General features: G+C 49.6%; 1 protein-coding gene across 1 annotated transcript in view; it reads left to right on the top strand.

Annotated features, from left to right (window-relative positions):
• Positions 1–3,731: 3,731 nt before the first annotated feature.
• Positions 3,732–16,939, top strand: part of ube2j1 (ubiquitin-conjugating enzyme E2, J1) — a 46,790-nt gene continuing 33,582 nt past the window's right edge. The window contains exon 1 of the mRNA XM_030110620.1: positions 3,732–4,034. Coding sequence (XP_029966480.1) covers positions 4,004–4,034 — 31 coding nt within the window. The 5' untranslated portion in view covers positions 3,732–4,003. The remainder of the gene's footprint in view (positions 4,035–16,939) is intronic.

Raw genomic sequence — 16,939 nt, 5'->3', positions numbered from 1 at the left:
GGGTCTGGAGGGTCTGAAGGGTCTGGAGGGTCTGGAGGGTCTGGAGGGTCTGGAGGGTCTGAAGGGTCTGGAGGGTCTGGAGGTCTGAAGGGTCTGGAGGGTCTGGAGGGTCTGGAGGATCTGGAGGGTCTGGAGGGTCTGGAGGGTCTGAAGGGTCTGGAGGGTCTGGAGGGTCTGAAGGGTCTGGAGGGTCTGGAGGGTCTGGAGGGTCTGGAGGGTCTGAAGGGTCTGGAGGGTCTGAAGGGTCTGGAGGGTCTGAAGGGTCTGGAGGGTCTGAAGGGTCTGAAGGGTCTGAAGGGTCTGGAGGGTCTGAAGGATCTGGAGGGTCTGGAGGGTCTGGAGGGTCTAGAGGGTCTGAAGGGTCTGCGCTTGATGAGTTTCTCACAGGAAAAGACGTTTTTGCGTGTAGAGAAGCTAGAGCTAAAGAGCTAAAGCTAGCTAGCATATTTGTTTTTGAAGCTCTGATTGGTTGAAGTAGCTGTCAGTCAAAGTCCACAGGGGGAGAGGCGGGATTTCAGTGAAACGGAGCGTTTTCTCTTCCGGGTTTCAGAATTAGCCCCAGAAAATCTTTTATTTCACACAAAATGACTTTAACTTAGCGCCAAAAATAAACTATTACCATGTTAATGCCATTTCTAGGGTTTGGACTAGATAAAAAAGCAGGATACAGCCCCTTTAAAGTCAGGCAATTTTCTACTCCTTCAGCAAAGAAAAGGTAAAGCACTTCAAAAGAAGGAAACAGACCTCGTACAACAGCTAAACTTTTACTGCAACAAAACTAATCCTACAGAAGAAGATAAACTCAAAATACAAACTGTACAGGCAAAATTAGATGAGATATATTCAATAGGCAAAAGGAGCATTTGTTAGGTCAAGAGCCAAATGGATAGAAGAAGGGGAAAAAATACTGCTTACTTTTGTAATTTATAGAAAAGGAGACAACGACATAATGCCATGCAATCCCTGATGACAAACAATACTGAAATTACAGATGAGAGCCTAATCTGAGGCGAAATTGTTATATTTTACAGTAACTTATATTCATCCAAATTTTGTAAACGGAGCTGTGAGGTATTTTTAAATACTATTAAATGTCATATCCCTAAAATTGATGAACATTTCAAAAAAACTTGTGATGACAATATAACAAGGTCAGAACTTGATGAAGCAATGAACTGCTTATCTCTGAACAAATCCCCGGGTCCAGATGGGTGAACAGGGAGTTTCTGTCATCATTTCTGGGAGGATTTAAAAGACTTGTTGTATGACGTTTCCTCAGATATTTTTGAATCCTGCACACTCCCACCAACAGTGTGTCAAGGAGTTATAATCTCTATCCCAAAGCAGATAAAGACCGAAGACTCATTGAAAACAGACGACCAATTACTCTTAGAAATATCGATTATAAACTCCTCACCTACATCTTTAAAATACGTCTGCAGCCTGGAATCACAAGCATTGTTTCAGAAACCCAGTCTGGTTTTTTGAAAGGAAGGTCAATTCAAACAATATAAGACTGGTGATGGATATTACTGAACGCAGGGCTCTAATCAACGATGATGGGTCTATCTTCTTCCTGGATTTCTATAAAGCCTTCGATTCCGTTGAACATCAATTTATATTTTCAGTTTTGGAACAGTTTGGATTAGGAGCTAAATTTACCAACTTTATAAGAGGACTACATCAGAATATCAGCAGCTGTGTCTCATTACCAAAAGGAACCACTCCAAGATTCAACATCTCTGTTGGTATCCGTCTGATTTCACCTTACATTTTTATCTGAGTAAGTGAAATGTTGGCAATTTATTTTAAGAATTATATTGAAGAAACTCGACATATTTGGTACAAAAATAGTCATAACTCAGTTAGCGGATGATACTACGCTCTTTTTGAAAGACAGATGCCAAGTTCCACTTGCTATTGATAAAATTAAACTGTTTTCTAACGCATCAGGATTAACTCTAAATTAAAAAAATGCGAACTCCTGGCGATTCATGACACCCCTCTTAACATGATATGCAATATACCCATTAAGTCTGAAGTGAAATATTTGGGGGCGTTTATATCCAAAGACCAAAACTCCAACCTCACCATGAATTTTGAAAATAAACGTAAACAATGTAAATCTGTACTAAATATGTGGTTCAGAGGGATCTTTCCATCTTAGGGTGCACATACCTGACAGAAATGGAAAGTCTTTCAAGAGTCATTTATCCAAGCTGCAGCACTGCTGTGTCAGACAAACTAATACAATCAAATAATACGATAAATTTCACTTCATTTGGAGAAACAGACCACACTATCTTAAAAAATCTCAAAGGTTAAGGAAATAAAGGAGGGTGGCCTGAAAGTTATTGATTTTGACTGCCTAAATGGAACACTTCAAACTGAAATCCTGGCTTCACAGCATGACACATTTTGGTATTGCATCCCGAATTTCAGATTCAACAAAATAGGTGGGTTAAAACTCCTACTTAGAACAGATTATGCTACTAAAATTGCCCATTAAATTGTCAGAATTCCACAAGCAAGTGTTAATGTATTGGAAATTAATATATGTACGCAATTTCTTACCACATTCCACTGTAATATGGAACAACAGATACGTGTTGTATAGGAACAAGTCCCTGTTCTATGAAGAATGGATGAATAGGACTGTACGGTCTATTGTACACTTGATGAACACAAATGGTGACATGCTGAATTTTGAGCAGTTTTGTATCAAATACAACTTCTATGCCCCGGAATCAGAATGTAACAGAGTAATGAAAGCACTTCCAAAAGAATTTATCTTTCAGACTAAAAATATTTTGGAACATCAAGATATCATCCCAAAACTAGGTTCTGTCACAATACAAGGGAGTCCTCTCTCTGACAAAAAAATGTAGCAACCAGTTCATTAGACATTGTTTCACACAGACTCTGTTCCCTGGTAGTAATAATAATAATAATAATCATGTGTAAATATGACAAAACACATATGACAAATAAGATCAATGTACCTCAAGCTTCCTATACAACCCAAAGTTAAAGAAACACACTTTAAAAAGAATTCAATTTACCCTGCTAAAGAATTACTTAAAAATATAGGATATAATATAGAAAATAACACATGTAGTTCTGTGGTCATGATGGACAATAGACCATATATTTTTTGAATGTAAACACACCCAAACAATTCTGGAGAAAGTTTCAAGACTGGACTCGAGGACAGTTCCAAGACTTGGATCCTATTTCAAGAGACACTGTAACTTTTGGAATTCTTCTACAGGACAAGAATAAGGAACTATCTTATAATTTGATTCTCTTGCTAACCAAATGTTTTCTTCACAAACGAGTGCTTAAAGCACGTCCCATTTTTGCAATTTTTCTCAATGAATTTCACAGTTATCTAAAGTCCCTAAAATGTATTTAAATCTAACAAATATAAAAACATCACTGAATTCATGTGTAAACTCCCACTACCATGTAACCCCCTGCAGGCTCTGTAATTTGTATATTATTTTTTATTTTTTATTTTTCTTTGTGTGTATTTATTTTTGTTAAAATGCAGCTGTCCCAGTGACAATGTTTTTTATACTGTTGCAATGTTTGATGACGGAAAACTGCCGTATTGTTTATGCTTCTGCACAATTTCAATAAAGCTGTTTGTTAGAGGAAGAAAAAAGGAAGCGCCGCTCCATCACGGTCTTCCGGTAATGCGCACGTGTAACGTCACTGTGCCACGTCACGACGCAGCGCCGCTCACTTCCTGTTTACGTTCCGGGAGTGACGCCTCTCCGATAACATTTGACAAACAGTTTGAAATCGGTTTCAAAGCGGCGCTAAACGCCGCGATAAGCCGAAGACCGTCCTCCAGGCGTCCCCCGCTGCCCCCCACTCTGCGGCCGCCTCGCAGGAGCCCAGCCCGGGCTGACCCCCGGCAGGAAGCGGCAGCTGGAGCTAGCCGTTAGCCTGCTAGCTTCAGAGAGTCCGGAGGAGCGAGAGAGCCGCGTCCGTCAGCATGGAGAGCAAGTACAACCTGAAGAGTCCCGGTAAGACTGTCCTCTGTCCTCTGTCCTCTGTCCTGCCGGGTCCCGGTCCTCAGCAGCCCCTCAGTAGCCCCTCTCAGCTGACCAGTCTGCTGCCTGGTTCACACGGAGGACAGGCGCCTGTCATCCCGGCTGTCCTCCCGGTCCCTTCATGGAGGACACATGTCTGATCAGGGACAATGATTCCAGAGTATTGAGGGATTTCCAGGTTCTGACAGCAGGCTCAGAAAGCAGGGCCCAGCTGTGGACACATGTCTCAGCTGTGGACACATGATGCAGTCTGTCTCTTGATTCAGCTTCAGGACACTGTAGGACTTAAAGACTGAGAGTAGGACTGCAGCATGTCCTCCAGTCACCATGTCCCCTGCTGTCTCTTTCTTCTGTCCTCTTCTTTTCTGGGATCCAGTTTTGTCCAGATAGGACTGCACCATGTTGGTGTCTCCTGTTCTGAAGCTCAGGTCCAGGACTGTCATTAGGCCGTGTCTCCTGGTGGTGGTCCAGAGGAGTCCACATCTGGCCCAGCTGGTCCGGTTCGTCTGGGTTTAGTGTGAGCTGACGTTCCAGTGTACTCAGTGGAACTCCAGTGGTTAGAACCGTCCAGGTCCCTCCTCTTCCTCGTCCTGTCCTGCTGTTTCAGTTTCTGTCTCTCATCTCGCGTGTCCTGTCCTTCTGAGCTGGTTTCTGAGTTGAACAGCCACAGAGTTTACTGGTCTGCACAAACCGCTGGAGGACAGTCAGCTGATCAAACTGAGAGAGCCTCTGCAGGGTGAGGGACGCCTCCCTCAGCGGGACTCCAGTCCTCCTGCTGTCCCTGCAGTCACTGCACTGAGAGACAGACGGACACGTGTCCAGCAGTGGACTGTGATAAGGACGAGCCCTGGTTCCTGTAGGACAGCAGAGCGGCTGAAAGTGAAAGTCGGGGTGAGAGCAGCTGCAGCTCTGGGACACTTTACATCTTTGACCTTTGACCTGTGTGTGCTCCTCTGGCTGTAGTAACTCCAGCTGGACTTTGAATCCAGTCTGGACCAATATGAGACAGAAGACATGGTTGAGGTGTGTTTGGGCGTCGTCTGGCTCAGGTCGGAGCCAGGGGACTGTCCTCAGGGCTCACCGTCCAGGCAGCTGTCGGGGAGGACAGATCAGTTTTAGAATGACATGTCCATGTTGGACTGTTGGACTGTTGGCTTGTCTTTATTGCTTTTGACCACCGGGAGGAGGAGCTTTTCCTCCATGACAGGGACAGGGGCGGGGACAGAGGAGGAGACAGCCGGTCCTCCAGGTGGAGGGACAGGTGGTCCCCATGGAGACCCGGGGGACCTGCTGCTAGCACGGGACATGTCTTCATGTCTTCACACATCTGGCAGCAGACGCTTCACTGAAGCAGAACGCTGAGTCAGTCAGAACGACAGCCAATCAGCTGGAGGCACGTCTCTCACACACACCACACACACACACACACACACACACACACACACACACACCACACACAGGTGGCCTGCTGGGTTTGCTTGCGGCCAGCAGGGCGGAGCCGTTGAGTGTTTGGTGTTGAGCCACTGAGTGTGACTCTGAGGAGACATGGTGGCAGCTGGTTTGCTCTCAGCCGGTTGATAGTTCCTGACCTCTGTTAGCCCCGCCCACTCCTCATCCACGTTTGGATTTGGAGCTGGGCTCAGTCTGGACAGGAGAGGGGGTTTAGTTTCTCTTCTTTATGCTCAAAGTGTCAGAAAGACGAGCAGCGACTTTCCTCCCAGCTGGATTTGATCAGTGGTGTAACTGCGCTCAATGCTGCCCTCCAGTGGTGGTAGTCGTTATCACAGCAGCAACATAGGAGACGAGGCTGGTTGGAGCTAGTTGGAGCTGAAGAGCCACGGATAACGCTCCACCTCCCTCCACCTCCACCCCCTCCACCCCCCTGTAAGCCAGCACAGCTCCTCTGAATGAAGGCAGCATGAGCACATATGGTCTCTCCACCAGAGAGAGAGACACCACCCACACTCATTACTGAGCATGAAGAGGCACCCAACCACAGCTGATGGTAGCTTAGCTTGCTAACATACCGATGGCATGTTAGCATAGCTTGCTAACACTCTGATGACATGTTAGCGTGGCTTGCTAACAGTCTGATGATATGTTAGCATAGCTTGCTAACATTCTGATGGCATGTTAGCATAACTTGATAGCCATAGTGATGACATGTTAGCGTAGCTTGCTAACCACAGTGATGACATGTTAGCGTAGCTTGCTAACCACAGTGATGACATGTTAGCGTAGCTTGCTAGCCACAGTGATGACATGTTAGCGTAGCTTGCTAGCCACAGTGATGACATGTTAGCGTAGCTTGCTAACCCCAGTGATGACATGTTAGCGTAGCTTGCTAACCCCAGTGATGACATGTTAGCGTAGCTTGCTAACCACAGTGATGACATGTTAGCGTAGCTTGCTAACCACAGTGATGACATGTTAGCGTAGCTTGCTAGCCACAGTGATGACATGTTAGCGTAGCTTGCTAACCACAGTGATGACATACTAGCCTAGCTTGCTAACATTTTGAGTGATGACATGTTCCACATGGCTCTGGTGGGAGGAGCCTGGGTTCTAGAGAAATTCCGATACCATTTTTTGCCTCGACCGATTCTGATACTTTTACTGTGGGTATCGGCCGATACCGAGTACCGATCCGATACCAGTATATTATAAAATAACACCATGCCTGGCCTGCAGGACTGTTACATGATCATCATAATAATAATATAGATTTTATTTGTAATGCACTTTACATTTAAAATCAAATCTCAAAGTGCTACATGAGACACAGGATTTTAAAAACAAGCGCAGGGTAAAAACATTACAATACAGCACACTTTAAGCAACATTATTGCTGGTATGCCTTTCTGAAAAGGAAGGTCTTCAGTCCTTTTTTGAAAGTGCCCACCGTCTGTGGGGCCCTAAGGTGGTCTGGGAGCGCGTTCCACAGACGGGGAGCTGCGGCTTCAAAGGCCCGGTCCCCACGGTTTTGAGCCGTGTCCTGGGCTGAACCAGACGATGCAGTTGGCCTGACCGGGTCCGGGCAGAGGTGTGTGGTGTGAGCAGTTCAGTGAGGTAGGTGGGGGCCGCACCGTGCAGACAGTGATGGGTGTGTAGGAGGATCTTATACTCTATACGGGCCTGAATGGGAAGCCAGTGGAGAGTGTGAAGGATGGAGTGATGTGCTCATATTTCCGCACCCTCATCAGGACTCTGGCAGCGCTGTTCTGTACATACTGGAGCTTTTGGAGGCTCCTGCCAAGATCCCAATGAGGATGCATTACAGTAGTCCAGCCTGGAGGAAACAAAGGCGTGGACAAGCTTCTCTGCAGCAGGGAGGGAGAGGGAGGAACGTAGTCTGGAAATGTTACGAAGGTGGAAGAAAGATGTTTTGCAAATGGAGGTGACATGATTGTCAAAAGAGAGGTGGGAGTCAAACTTGACCCCATCACTGTGGTGAGGCCTGGCTCAGGTTAAACCCTCTAAAATGAATCAATACAGCAGATTCAAGCCATTTATTTTTAAACACAACAGTATCAAAACAGCAGTGGAAATGCAATTTAACTAAATCAATCTAGGAATAATTATTTTCAATAAAGTGGAGCCCCAATATTTTCAAATTAAAGGGGCACAGCGCAGTTTTAAATATTAAATTATCAATTATTCATACCCACACGTTTTCACCTTTGCCTGATGGGCAGCAAGAGCTATTTTGCAAGATCGCAGTCGCTCCTATTTCCCTGTGCAGGGCACTGAAGGCACAGCAGTATGAGTGATTCGGGTACGAATCGCTCTGAGCCTGACGTAATGCGCCTCCCGCTGGCCTGGTAATCCTTAAGTTTCGATTTGTCCGCCATTACTCCTCCGCCAGACGCTTAGCAGCAACAACTGAGCAGTACTGAGGATGGAGCTTCCAGAAAGTAAAAAGACCGGCTTCTAGCACTGCCACAACTCCAGCACAGACCCACCAGGCAGAAGAAACTTACATTTTACTAGCGCTGCTAAAAGAGCGAGGAAGGAGTTCCCCTCTTCTGTGCACGTACATGGGCACAAGCCACAGACACGAGCTTTTCACTAAGCTGCAGTTACGCCTAAGGCCTGCAGGGGTCGGTGTTTCGCATAAAACGAGCAAACTGCACTGTGCTCCTTTAAATCGACACTAAGGAACTTTTCAACCTTAATAAACATTTTAATTTCTTTTTGTGATACATCAACCTCCAGCAGCTGAATGAGCCTCTGTCAGCCTGAGGGCGTCAGTATTGCTTCACTTGGACTGCAGCTGTGAGGAGGGTGGTAGGAACCCTGCTCACTGAAACACTCCAGATGTGTGGACTGCTTTACGGCACGAGTCACATCATGATAGAACATTGTTTATCCACCATTAGATTCATGACCTCGTCGCTATCCGTCCTTCACACAGCCACTGGAAACAATGTAGGAAGTTCAGTCCGACAGCACGCCACCGGGAGCAGCATTTTACCACGCCACGCGCTAGGCCTCATGGGCTGTAGTATTCCTTCTAGCAAAACACTACCGCTTTTGTCCTGGCGCCGCCAAAATCAACGAAAACTGAAAGTTCCTTAGTGTCGCTTTAAAGGGAATTGAAATAGAACAATATAAAACAGCAGTGCAACGACAACTTAAATAAATCTAGAAAAATATGTTGTTGCATTTTTAAATGGAAGTGCAGACATAATATTTTAAAATGAAGTCATTTAGATAAAACAGTATAAATAACAGCAGTGCAACAGTAACTTAATAAACAAATCTCGGTTTTGTTTTTAAATTAGGATGCAGACATAACATAGTAAAATGAACAAGGCATTTAAACAGAACAAAAAAATAGTTCAACAGCAACTTAAAAGATTACTTTCCAAAATGTTATCGTCCAAAACCAACCTATGAAGTTACATTAAAAAGATAAAAATCCAAAGAGCAGAAGCTGCTCTCTAAACATCGGCAAACGGCTTCTTCACAGGCGCTGTACGTCAGTCACCTGATCCATTCTTCTTCTTCTCAAGAACAGCAGCTGCAGCACAGCCAAGAACTGTGTCAGAGCTAACGACCAGCAGGTGGCGGTAGTGCAACCAACGATGCAGGCTGCCGTAGAACATTACAGAAGAAGAAGTGTCAACGGAGCTGACCAGTAAATAGATTACTAATTTAATTAATGATGTGGTCTCGGATCGGTGCCTGGACTCCAGGACTCGCCGATACCGATGCCAGCCTTTTCGGCAGTATCGGCGCAATTTCCGATACTGGTATCGGAATCGGAACATCTCTATCCTCTGGGCCCTTCACTTCCTTGGCGTTGCTCTTATGAAACAGTGGCTCCTGGTCGCCTTCTGGAGCTGCAGTGAAACCCCGCGGGTGGCACACGCTCAGATGTGTTACGTAAGAAGATTTGGCGCAGAGGGATTACGGGCGGCACCACTGACCGACCTCCGCGCTGGTGTGGGGAAGGGCTTTTCCCTGTCAGCTCCGCTCGCCGTCACAGAAGAAGAGCCACAAATGGTCATGGCAGGGCGCCGCGGCGCCGCCGGAATCCTCCACACTGCCCAGCACTCCGTCTGGAAGAACAGAGACTCTGTAAGGCATCAGCACTTCCTGTTGAGTTCTGCCATCAGGCCAGGCCGAGGCTCTGTCATCACTTCATTACATTTAGTCACATTTAAACCATGTGTCTGTTTGATACAAGAAGCAACTTTTTAAAATTCTAACTGATTTATGCAGTTGAAAGAATCCATCAGCAGACCTACTGACAGACAGACAGACAGATAAAGCCTTTATTCTGCAGCGGGGAAATTCCAACGCTGCAGCAGCAGATCAACAAACAGACAGTGTTAAAACTGAAAGGAGCCGCATGGTGCTACGGCAACAACACGCCATCAGCAGGGCTGAAGCAGCCTGAACAGCTCCCCGCTCCATGTGAGCTCTGAGCTCATACAGCGGCGTGCCGCACGCTGCATGCCGCGCTGCATGCCGCGCGCTGCGTGCCGCGCGCTGCATGCCGCGCTGCATGCTCTTATTATGAAATCTCAACTCTCAGTCATTGAAGTGATTCGATGCCTTCTTGTGTTTTCATGATTATTGAGAGCAACTCAGAAACATTTACTTGTAAGAGTTAAGGGTTCTGCTAGTGACTCATTTTTTACTCAGCTGTTAGCCTGTTAGCTTAGCCTCTGGCTGAAGCAGCTGTTAGCCTGTTAGCTTAGCCCCTGGCATGAAGCAGCTGTTAGCCTGTTAGCTGGTTTGATCGCTGAGCCACCTCTTGGAGCTTGGTTCTGGATCATGGTCTCGGTTCTGGATCATGGTCTCGGTTCTGGATCATGGTCTCGGTTCTGGATCATGTGGAACCTCAGTCCCTGACGGGGATGTGCAGCAGGACTTCTCCGTGTGGGCTTTACTACAAAGTAAGACCCGGGGCGGGCGCCGTAGCAACCGGGACAGTTGCAGGTCAGAGTTCAGAGCCAGCTGGTGTGGAGTTGGGTCCTTGAGGAGACTTTCTGTTGGACGTCTCATTTGTTTGACGACAGTTCCCCCATTAGCAGCGCTGACGCAGAGACTTGGCGGGCCAGTTGCCATGGCGATGCTGACCTGACAGGTGGAAGGCTTCTCAGTAGTGTCTCAGTATTCCTATGGTTCCTGCAGGGGGCCACAGACTGTCTCTCTGGTTCCCTGCAGGTCCGACATTCCTACCCAAAACCCCTTCACTGGAAAAAAGAAAGCAGACTGGAGCATCAGCTGTCTGAACGGCAGCAAGACTAGGCCAGAGTCCAGGCCCGACCAGAGGATCCCAGAGTCCAGGCCCGACCAGAGGATCCCAGAGTCCAGGCCCGACCAGAGGATCCCAGAGTCCAGGCCCGACCAGAGGATCCCAGAGTCCAGGCCCGACCAGAGGATCCCAGTCCAGGCCCGACCAAGGATCCCAGAGTCCAGGCCCGACCAGGATCCCAGAGTCCAGGCCTGACCAGAGGATCCCAGAGCCAGAACCTGCTCCTCTCTTCTGCTGAGTTTAAGGTTGTCCTGTGGTTTTCCCGGCCGGCGCCCCGCCGCTCCGCCTCATTATCGCCGAGCGAACACCGGGAGACGGAGACATCATCGTCCCCCGCAGAGCCCAATCAGACGCTCCTCTCACCAATCAGGGTCATAGACGAGGACGTGAACACGGCGTGGAGCACAGGCAGCTCAGGGCCTCGCTGGTCCCTCTCCCAGGTGAAGGAACAGGTTCTGATGGGCTGATGACTGAAGCAGCAGAGGACCGGGTCTCCACACTAAGCCTGTCAGATGGGAAGTAGACTGTGAGCCAGTGTCAGTGGATCAGGGACCGGCAGCAGTCTCTCACCGGCAAACGTCAGTCTCCATGGTGGTCTCGGACCCCCTGGTGGGCTGCTGTGGACCCAGCATTGCTGGTTTTGGCCGGTTCTCATCTGTGTCTGGCCTGGGTGTGACCTGGGTTTGGCCTGATTCTATCCTGGTTTTGTCCTGGTATTGACCTGGTTCTGGCCTGGTTCTGGCCTGGTTTTGTCCTGGTATTGACCCGTTTCTGGCCTGGTTTTGTCCTGGTATTGACCTGGTTCTGGCCTGGTTTTGTCCTGGTATTGACCTGGTTTTGCCTTGGTATTGACCTGGTTCTGGCCTGGTTCTGGCCTGGTTTTGTCCTGGTATTGACCCGTTTCTGGCCTGGTTTTGTCCTGGTATTGACCTGGTTTTGCCTTGGTATTGACCTGGTTCTGGCCTGGTTTTGTCCTGGTATTGACCTGGTTTTGTCCTGGTATTGACCTGGTTCTGGCCTGGTTTTGTCCTGGTATTGACCTGGTTTTGTCCTGGTATTGACCTGGTTTTGTCCTGGTATTGACCTGGTTCTGGCCTGGTTCTGGTCTGTTTTTGGTCCGTGGTGCAGACTCACTCGGGCCGGCTGTCACACTACTGAATGTGGGTAAACTGACAGTGAATGTACCAGACAGGCTGTACTGCACATTCTCAGCAGGGTCAGTAAAACCGTTCCACGCCTCGGTGAGTGGAGAGGGTTCCCGGGTTTGTTCCTGCGCAGAAGTCAGGGACCAGAGGACACCTTTCTATCAGTCCAGCTCCGAAGGACCGAGCCAGGAGGGACCGTCTGGAGCTGCAGGACCTGAACGGGGACTTCACTTAGAAAGACTGGATTTACAACGGGCAACGGGTTGGACTGCTCACCTGTCCTCAGCTGTCCCCAGCTGTCCTCAGCTGTCCTCAGCTGTCCCAGCTGTTCTCACCTGTCCTCAGCTGTCCTCAGCTGTCCCAGTTGTCCTCAGCTGTCCTCAGCTGTCCTCACCTGTCCTCTCCTGTCCCCAGCTGTCCTCAGCTGTCCCAGTTGTCCTCAGCTGTCCTCAGCTGTCCTCACCTGTCCTCAGCTGTCCCCAGTTGTCCCCAGTTGTCCCCAGTTGTCCTCAGCTGTCCTCACCTGTCCTCTCCTGTCCTCTCCTGTCCTCAGCTGTCCCCAGCTGTCCCCAGCTGTCCTCACCTGTCCCCAGCTGTCCTCAGCTGTCCTCACCTGTCCCCAGCTGTCCTCACCTGTCCCCAGCTGTCCCCAGCTGTCCTCACCTGTCCCCAGCTGTCCTCACCTGTCCCCTGTCCCCAGCTGTCCCCAGCTGTCCTCAGCCGTCCCCAGCCGTCCCCAGCCGTCCTCAGCCGTCCTCAGCCGTCCTCAGCCGTCCTCAGCTGTCCCCAGCTGTCCTCAGCTGTCCCCAGCTGTCCCCAGCTGTCCCCAGCTGTCCTCAGCCGTCCTCAGCTGTCCCCAGCTGTCCCCAGCTGTCCTCAGCCGTCCTCAGCTGTCCTCACTGTCCCCAGCTGTCCCCAGCTGTCCCCAGCTGTCCCCAGCTGTCCTCAGCCGTCCTCAGCTGTCCCCAGCTGTCCCCAGCTGTCCCCAGCTGTCCCCAGCTGTCCTCAGCCGTCCTCAGCTGTCCTCAGCTGTCCCCAGCTGTCCCCAGCTGTCCCCAGCTGTCCTCAGCTGTCCTCACCGTCCTCAGCTGTCCCCAGCCGTCCTCCTGTCCTCTGTGATTGTCTCCAGAGGCCTGTGATGCTGAGCTCCGGCGGTGGAGGTTGGATGTAGAGCTGACTGTGTTGACATTCTAACATGACTCCGTTCAGTCCAGTCCAGCTGTTGTGGACTGTTCATGCCACCATGTTTTTATTGGTCTGATGTCAACGTTCTCGCTCTGTTCTGTCTGTGGACTGTTTGTATCGACACTACACTGTGATTCATTGTTTCATCAAAGTCTTTTCAATCTTTGAAAGTTTTACCAACCAATGTAACATCTTGAAGCCTCTGAGGCAGCTTTGTTGTGATACTGGGCTGTACAAAATACATTGATTGATTGATTGACTGTCTTCATCACATTAACATGGAAGCTTGGATGGAAAGACAGATTTTATTTGAATCAAATAGTCTTTTAATAGCTGCAGAGACCGGCTGGGGACGTTTCCATTCATCATGTTAGAGTAAATGGTGGAGAAGCTGTCCTCCTGGTGTTTAGAGTGTCGTCAGTCCTGAACAGCTCCAGGTGTCAGCATCTCCTCTGCCGTCTTCTATGAAGGCTGGGTCCGTCTGCCCCCTGCTCCAGGTCCTGTAGGATGCAGGGGAGTAAACATTCTGCTGGGTTTTAAAGCAACACTGAGGAACTTTCAGTTTTCGTTGATTTTGGCGGCGCCAGTGGACAAAGCGGTAGTGTTTTGCCTGAAGGAATACTACAGTTCCCATGAGGCCTAGCGCGTGGCGTTAGGGCTGGACGATTATGGCAAAAATAATAATCATGATTAGTTGATAGATATTGAAATCACGATTAATAACCACGATTATTCATAATTCCAAAACTTGAGTATTTATTAAACTACAACTTGAAAGAACAATCAAAAATAAACTTAGAAAAAATTAATATCTAAATATCATAAAACAAATAAAATACTCAATCTGCATGCATTTCTATAAAACTTGCAAAAATAGCAATATGCAAAATACACTAATAACTCAGTCAAAACACAACCTGAAATATTCTTTGAACTCTCTCAAAACTATTTTAAATAACAAAAGGGGTTGGCTGCATCGCTAAACACTCCCTGTAGTTAACTTCCTATAAGTTTTTGGCGAGGAAGACGAGTCTGTTCACCTGGTCTGGCTTCAGCGACTAACGAAGGCAGGTGACAACATTTCCACCTGCGCTGAAAACCCGCCTGATGCGCACTTGTGGCAGGATGCTGGATGTCCCGACTTGAAGCCAAATGCTTCCAGAAGACTGAAGCAGTCCGACCTTTCTTGTCCACTAAAGGCTCCTTTTCTGCCGTGTTTGTAAACCTTCCTTCACGTGTTGCTGATGCAGCCCTGGCTGCGGCTGCTGCACAAGGTGCATTCATGGTACTTTGGCAGCGTAGGAATTACATACACGTCGCGCCGTGCGGCTAATTAATCGTTTTTCTCCGATTATAACATTTTTATGATCGTGAGTAACCAAATCGAAATCAAGATTAAAATTCAATTAATCGTCCAGCCTTACGTGGCGTGGTAACATGCTGCTCCCGGTGGCGTGCTGTCGGACTGACTCGCCTTCATTTGTTTCCAGTGGCTGTGTGAAGGACGGATAGCGACGAGGTCATGAATCTAATGGTGGATAAAAATGTTCTATCATGATGTGACGCACGCCGTAAAGCTCCCGCACATCTGGAGCTTTTCAGTGAGCAGGGTTCCTACCACCCTCCTCACAGCTGCTCAGTCCAAGTGAAGCAACACTGACGCCCTCAGGCTGACAGAGGGTCATTCAGCTGCTGGAAGTCGAAGTATCATCACAAAAGATTTAAATGTTTTATTAAGGTTGAAAAGTTCCTCAGTGTCGGTTTAACATTTAGTGAAGCAGTGGAGGTCATTCATGGAATTCCAGTCACACAGCAGTTTCCTGCCAGGTGGTGCAGTGGGTTACCCCCCCCCCCCCCCCCCCGTCCACCAGCTGGTTCTGTTCTGCTACTGAAACCACACACACACTGCAGAGAACCACACACTCTAAACATGGACAGTGGAGAACACTGGAGAACCACCCACTGTGAACACAGCTGTGTGGACACACCAATGAGTTCAAGACGAAGAATTTTTTACCTGCTTCACTCAGACCTGCTCCGGCAAGACCTGGTTCTGCTCCGGCAAGACCTGGTTCTGCTCCAGACAGACCTGGTTCTGCTCCAGACAGACCTGGTTCTGTTCCGGCAAGACCTGGTTCTGCTCCGACAGACCTGGTTCTGCTCTGGCAAGACCTGGTTCGTTCCAGCAGACCTGGTTCTGCTCCAGACAGACCTGGTTCTGCTCCAGACAGACCTGGTTCTGTTCCGGCAAGACCTGGTTCTGCTCCAGACAGACCTGGTTCTGCTCCAGACAGACCTGGTTCTGCTCCAGGTCAGTCAGGGTTTCTGGGGTTCCGGGCCTGAACCGGCTCTCTCCTCCATATGGCCGCCGTTCTCCCAGAGGCGGGCGAGTCACGCTGTCAGTGTGGAGTGACCCGGTCCGTTCTGCTCCGTCAGACCAGATGGTCTCTGCCCCGGGAGGCGGAGCCAGAGTCCCTCATGCAGGCCAGCTTCCTCCAGCCGGCCAGTTAACAGAGCGTCAGGCCCCCCCCCCCCCCCCCCCCCCCCCCCCCCCACCCCCCTCGGCCGGCAGGAGGATGAGGAGAGGACCCGTTAGACCAGGACCCTGCTGGACCGCCTGGTCCCGTCAGGACAGCGCGGAGGCTGTTGAAGCTCCTGGCTGGTCCCGCTGGTCTCTGGGTCCAGACGGACCGGCTGGAGGGGCAGGAAGGAGTTTCCTGTGGTCTCCAGGATTCTGATTGGCTGGCAGGACTCCAGGCGTCTCGCCACGCTGCCCCTAGAGGTTTGACCTGCTGACAGCAGCTCCTAACGGGTTCATACTGGCGTTTGAGGGAGGAGTCTTTTTCTGGGACGGTCCAGAAGGAGACGCCTGTTCAGAGGAAGAAGTGGTCCCGAGGACCAAGGCTGGTCTCTGGTTTAGGCCAGGAAGAGTTTCCACGTGAAACAGAGGCATCTTGGGATTGGAACATGGGAGGTTTATTGCACATGTTGGAGGGTTTAAATGATCAGAGGGTGACCAGAGGTGATCATAGGGACCAGAGGGTGACCAGAGAGTGATCAGAGTGATCAGAGGGTGACCAGAGGGTGATCAGAGTGATCAAGAGTGATCAGAGGGTGATCAGGGTGAGGCAGATGATCAGAGGGTGATCAGGGTGAGGCAGAGTGATCAGAGGGTGATCAGGTGAGGCAGAGTGATCAGAGGGTGACCAAGGGTGACCAGAGGGTGACCAGGGTGATCAGAGGGTGATCAGGTGAGACAGAGTGATCAGAGGGTGACCAGAGGGTGATCAGAGTGATCAGAGGTGGTCAGGTGAGAGTGATCAGAGGGTGTCAGAGATCAGAGGGTGATCAGAGTGATCAGATGGTGATCAGAGTGATCAGAGGGTGATCAGGGTGAGGCCGAGTTCTGTTTGTAGGACAGCAGGTCCAGACTCTCTTCTGATCCTCTGTTAAACATGGAAAACATTCCTCTGTCCTCCTCCAGGGACTCAGCCGTCTGAAAACAATCAAACCTGCCAAACATGAGGAGTGTGTTCATGTGTCGAGGCGAGGCGCCCCGCCGCCGCCCCGCCGCCGCCGCCCCGCCGCCGCCGCCCCGCCGCCCCGCCGCCGCCGCCCCGCCGCCCCCCGCCCCGCCGCCCCGCCGCCCCGCCCCGCCCCGCCGCCCCGCCGCCGCCGCCGCCGCAGCAGGCTGCTGTTAGGAAGTCCTCCAGGATCACTTTCCCTCTGCCCTCTTGCCTCCATTCATTTTAAGCTCCAGTAAGACTGTGAGCTCCACT

The sequence above is a fragment of the Salarias fasciatus genome, chromosome 15, assembly GCF_902148845.1.
Source record: "Salarias fasciatus chromosome 15, fSalaFa1.1, whole genome shotgun sequence".
NCBI classification, from domain to species: Eukaryota; Metazoa; Chordata; class Actinopteri; order Blenniiformes; family Blenniidae; genus Salarias; species Salarias fasciatus.
This window is presented reverse-complemented; position numbering and strand designations above follow the sequence as displayed.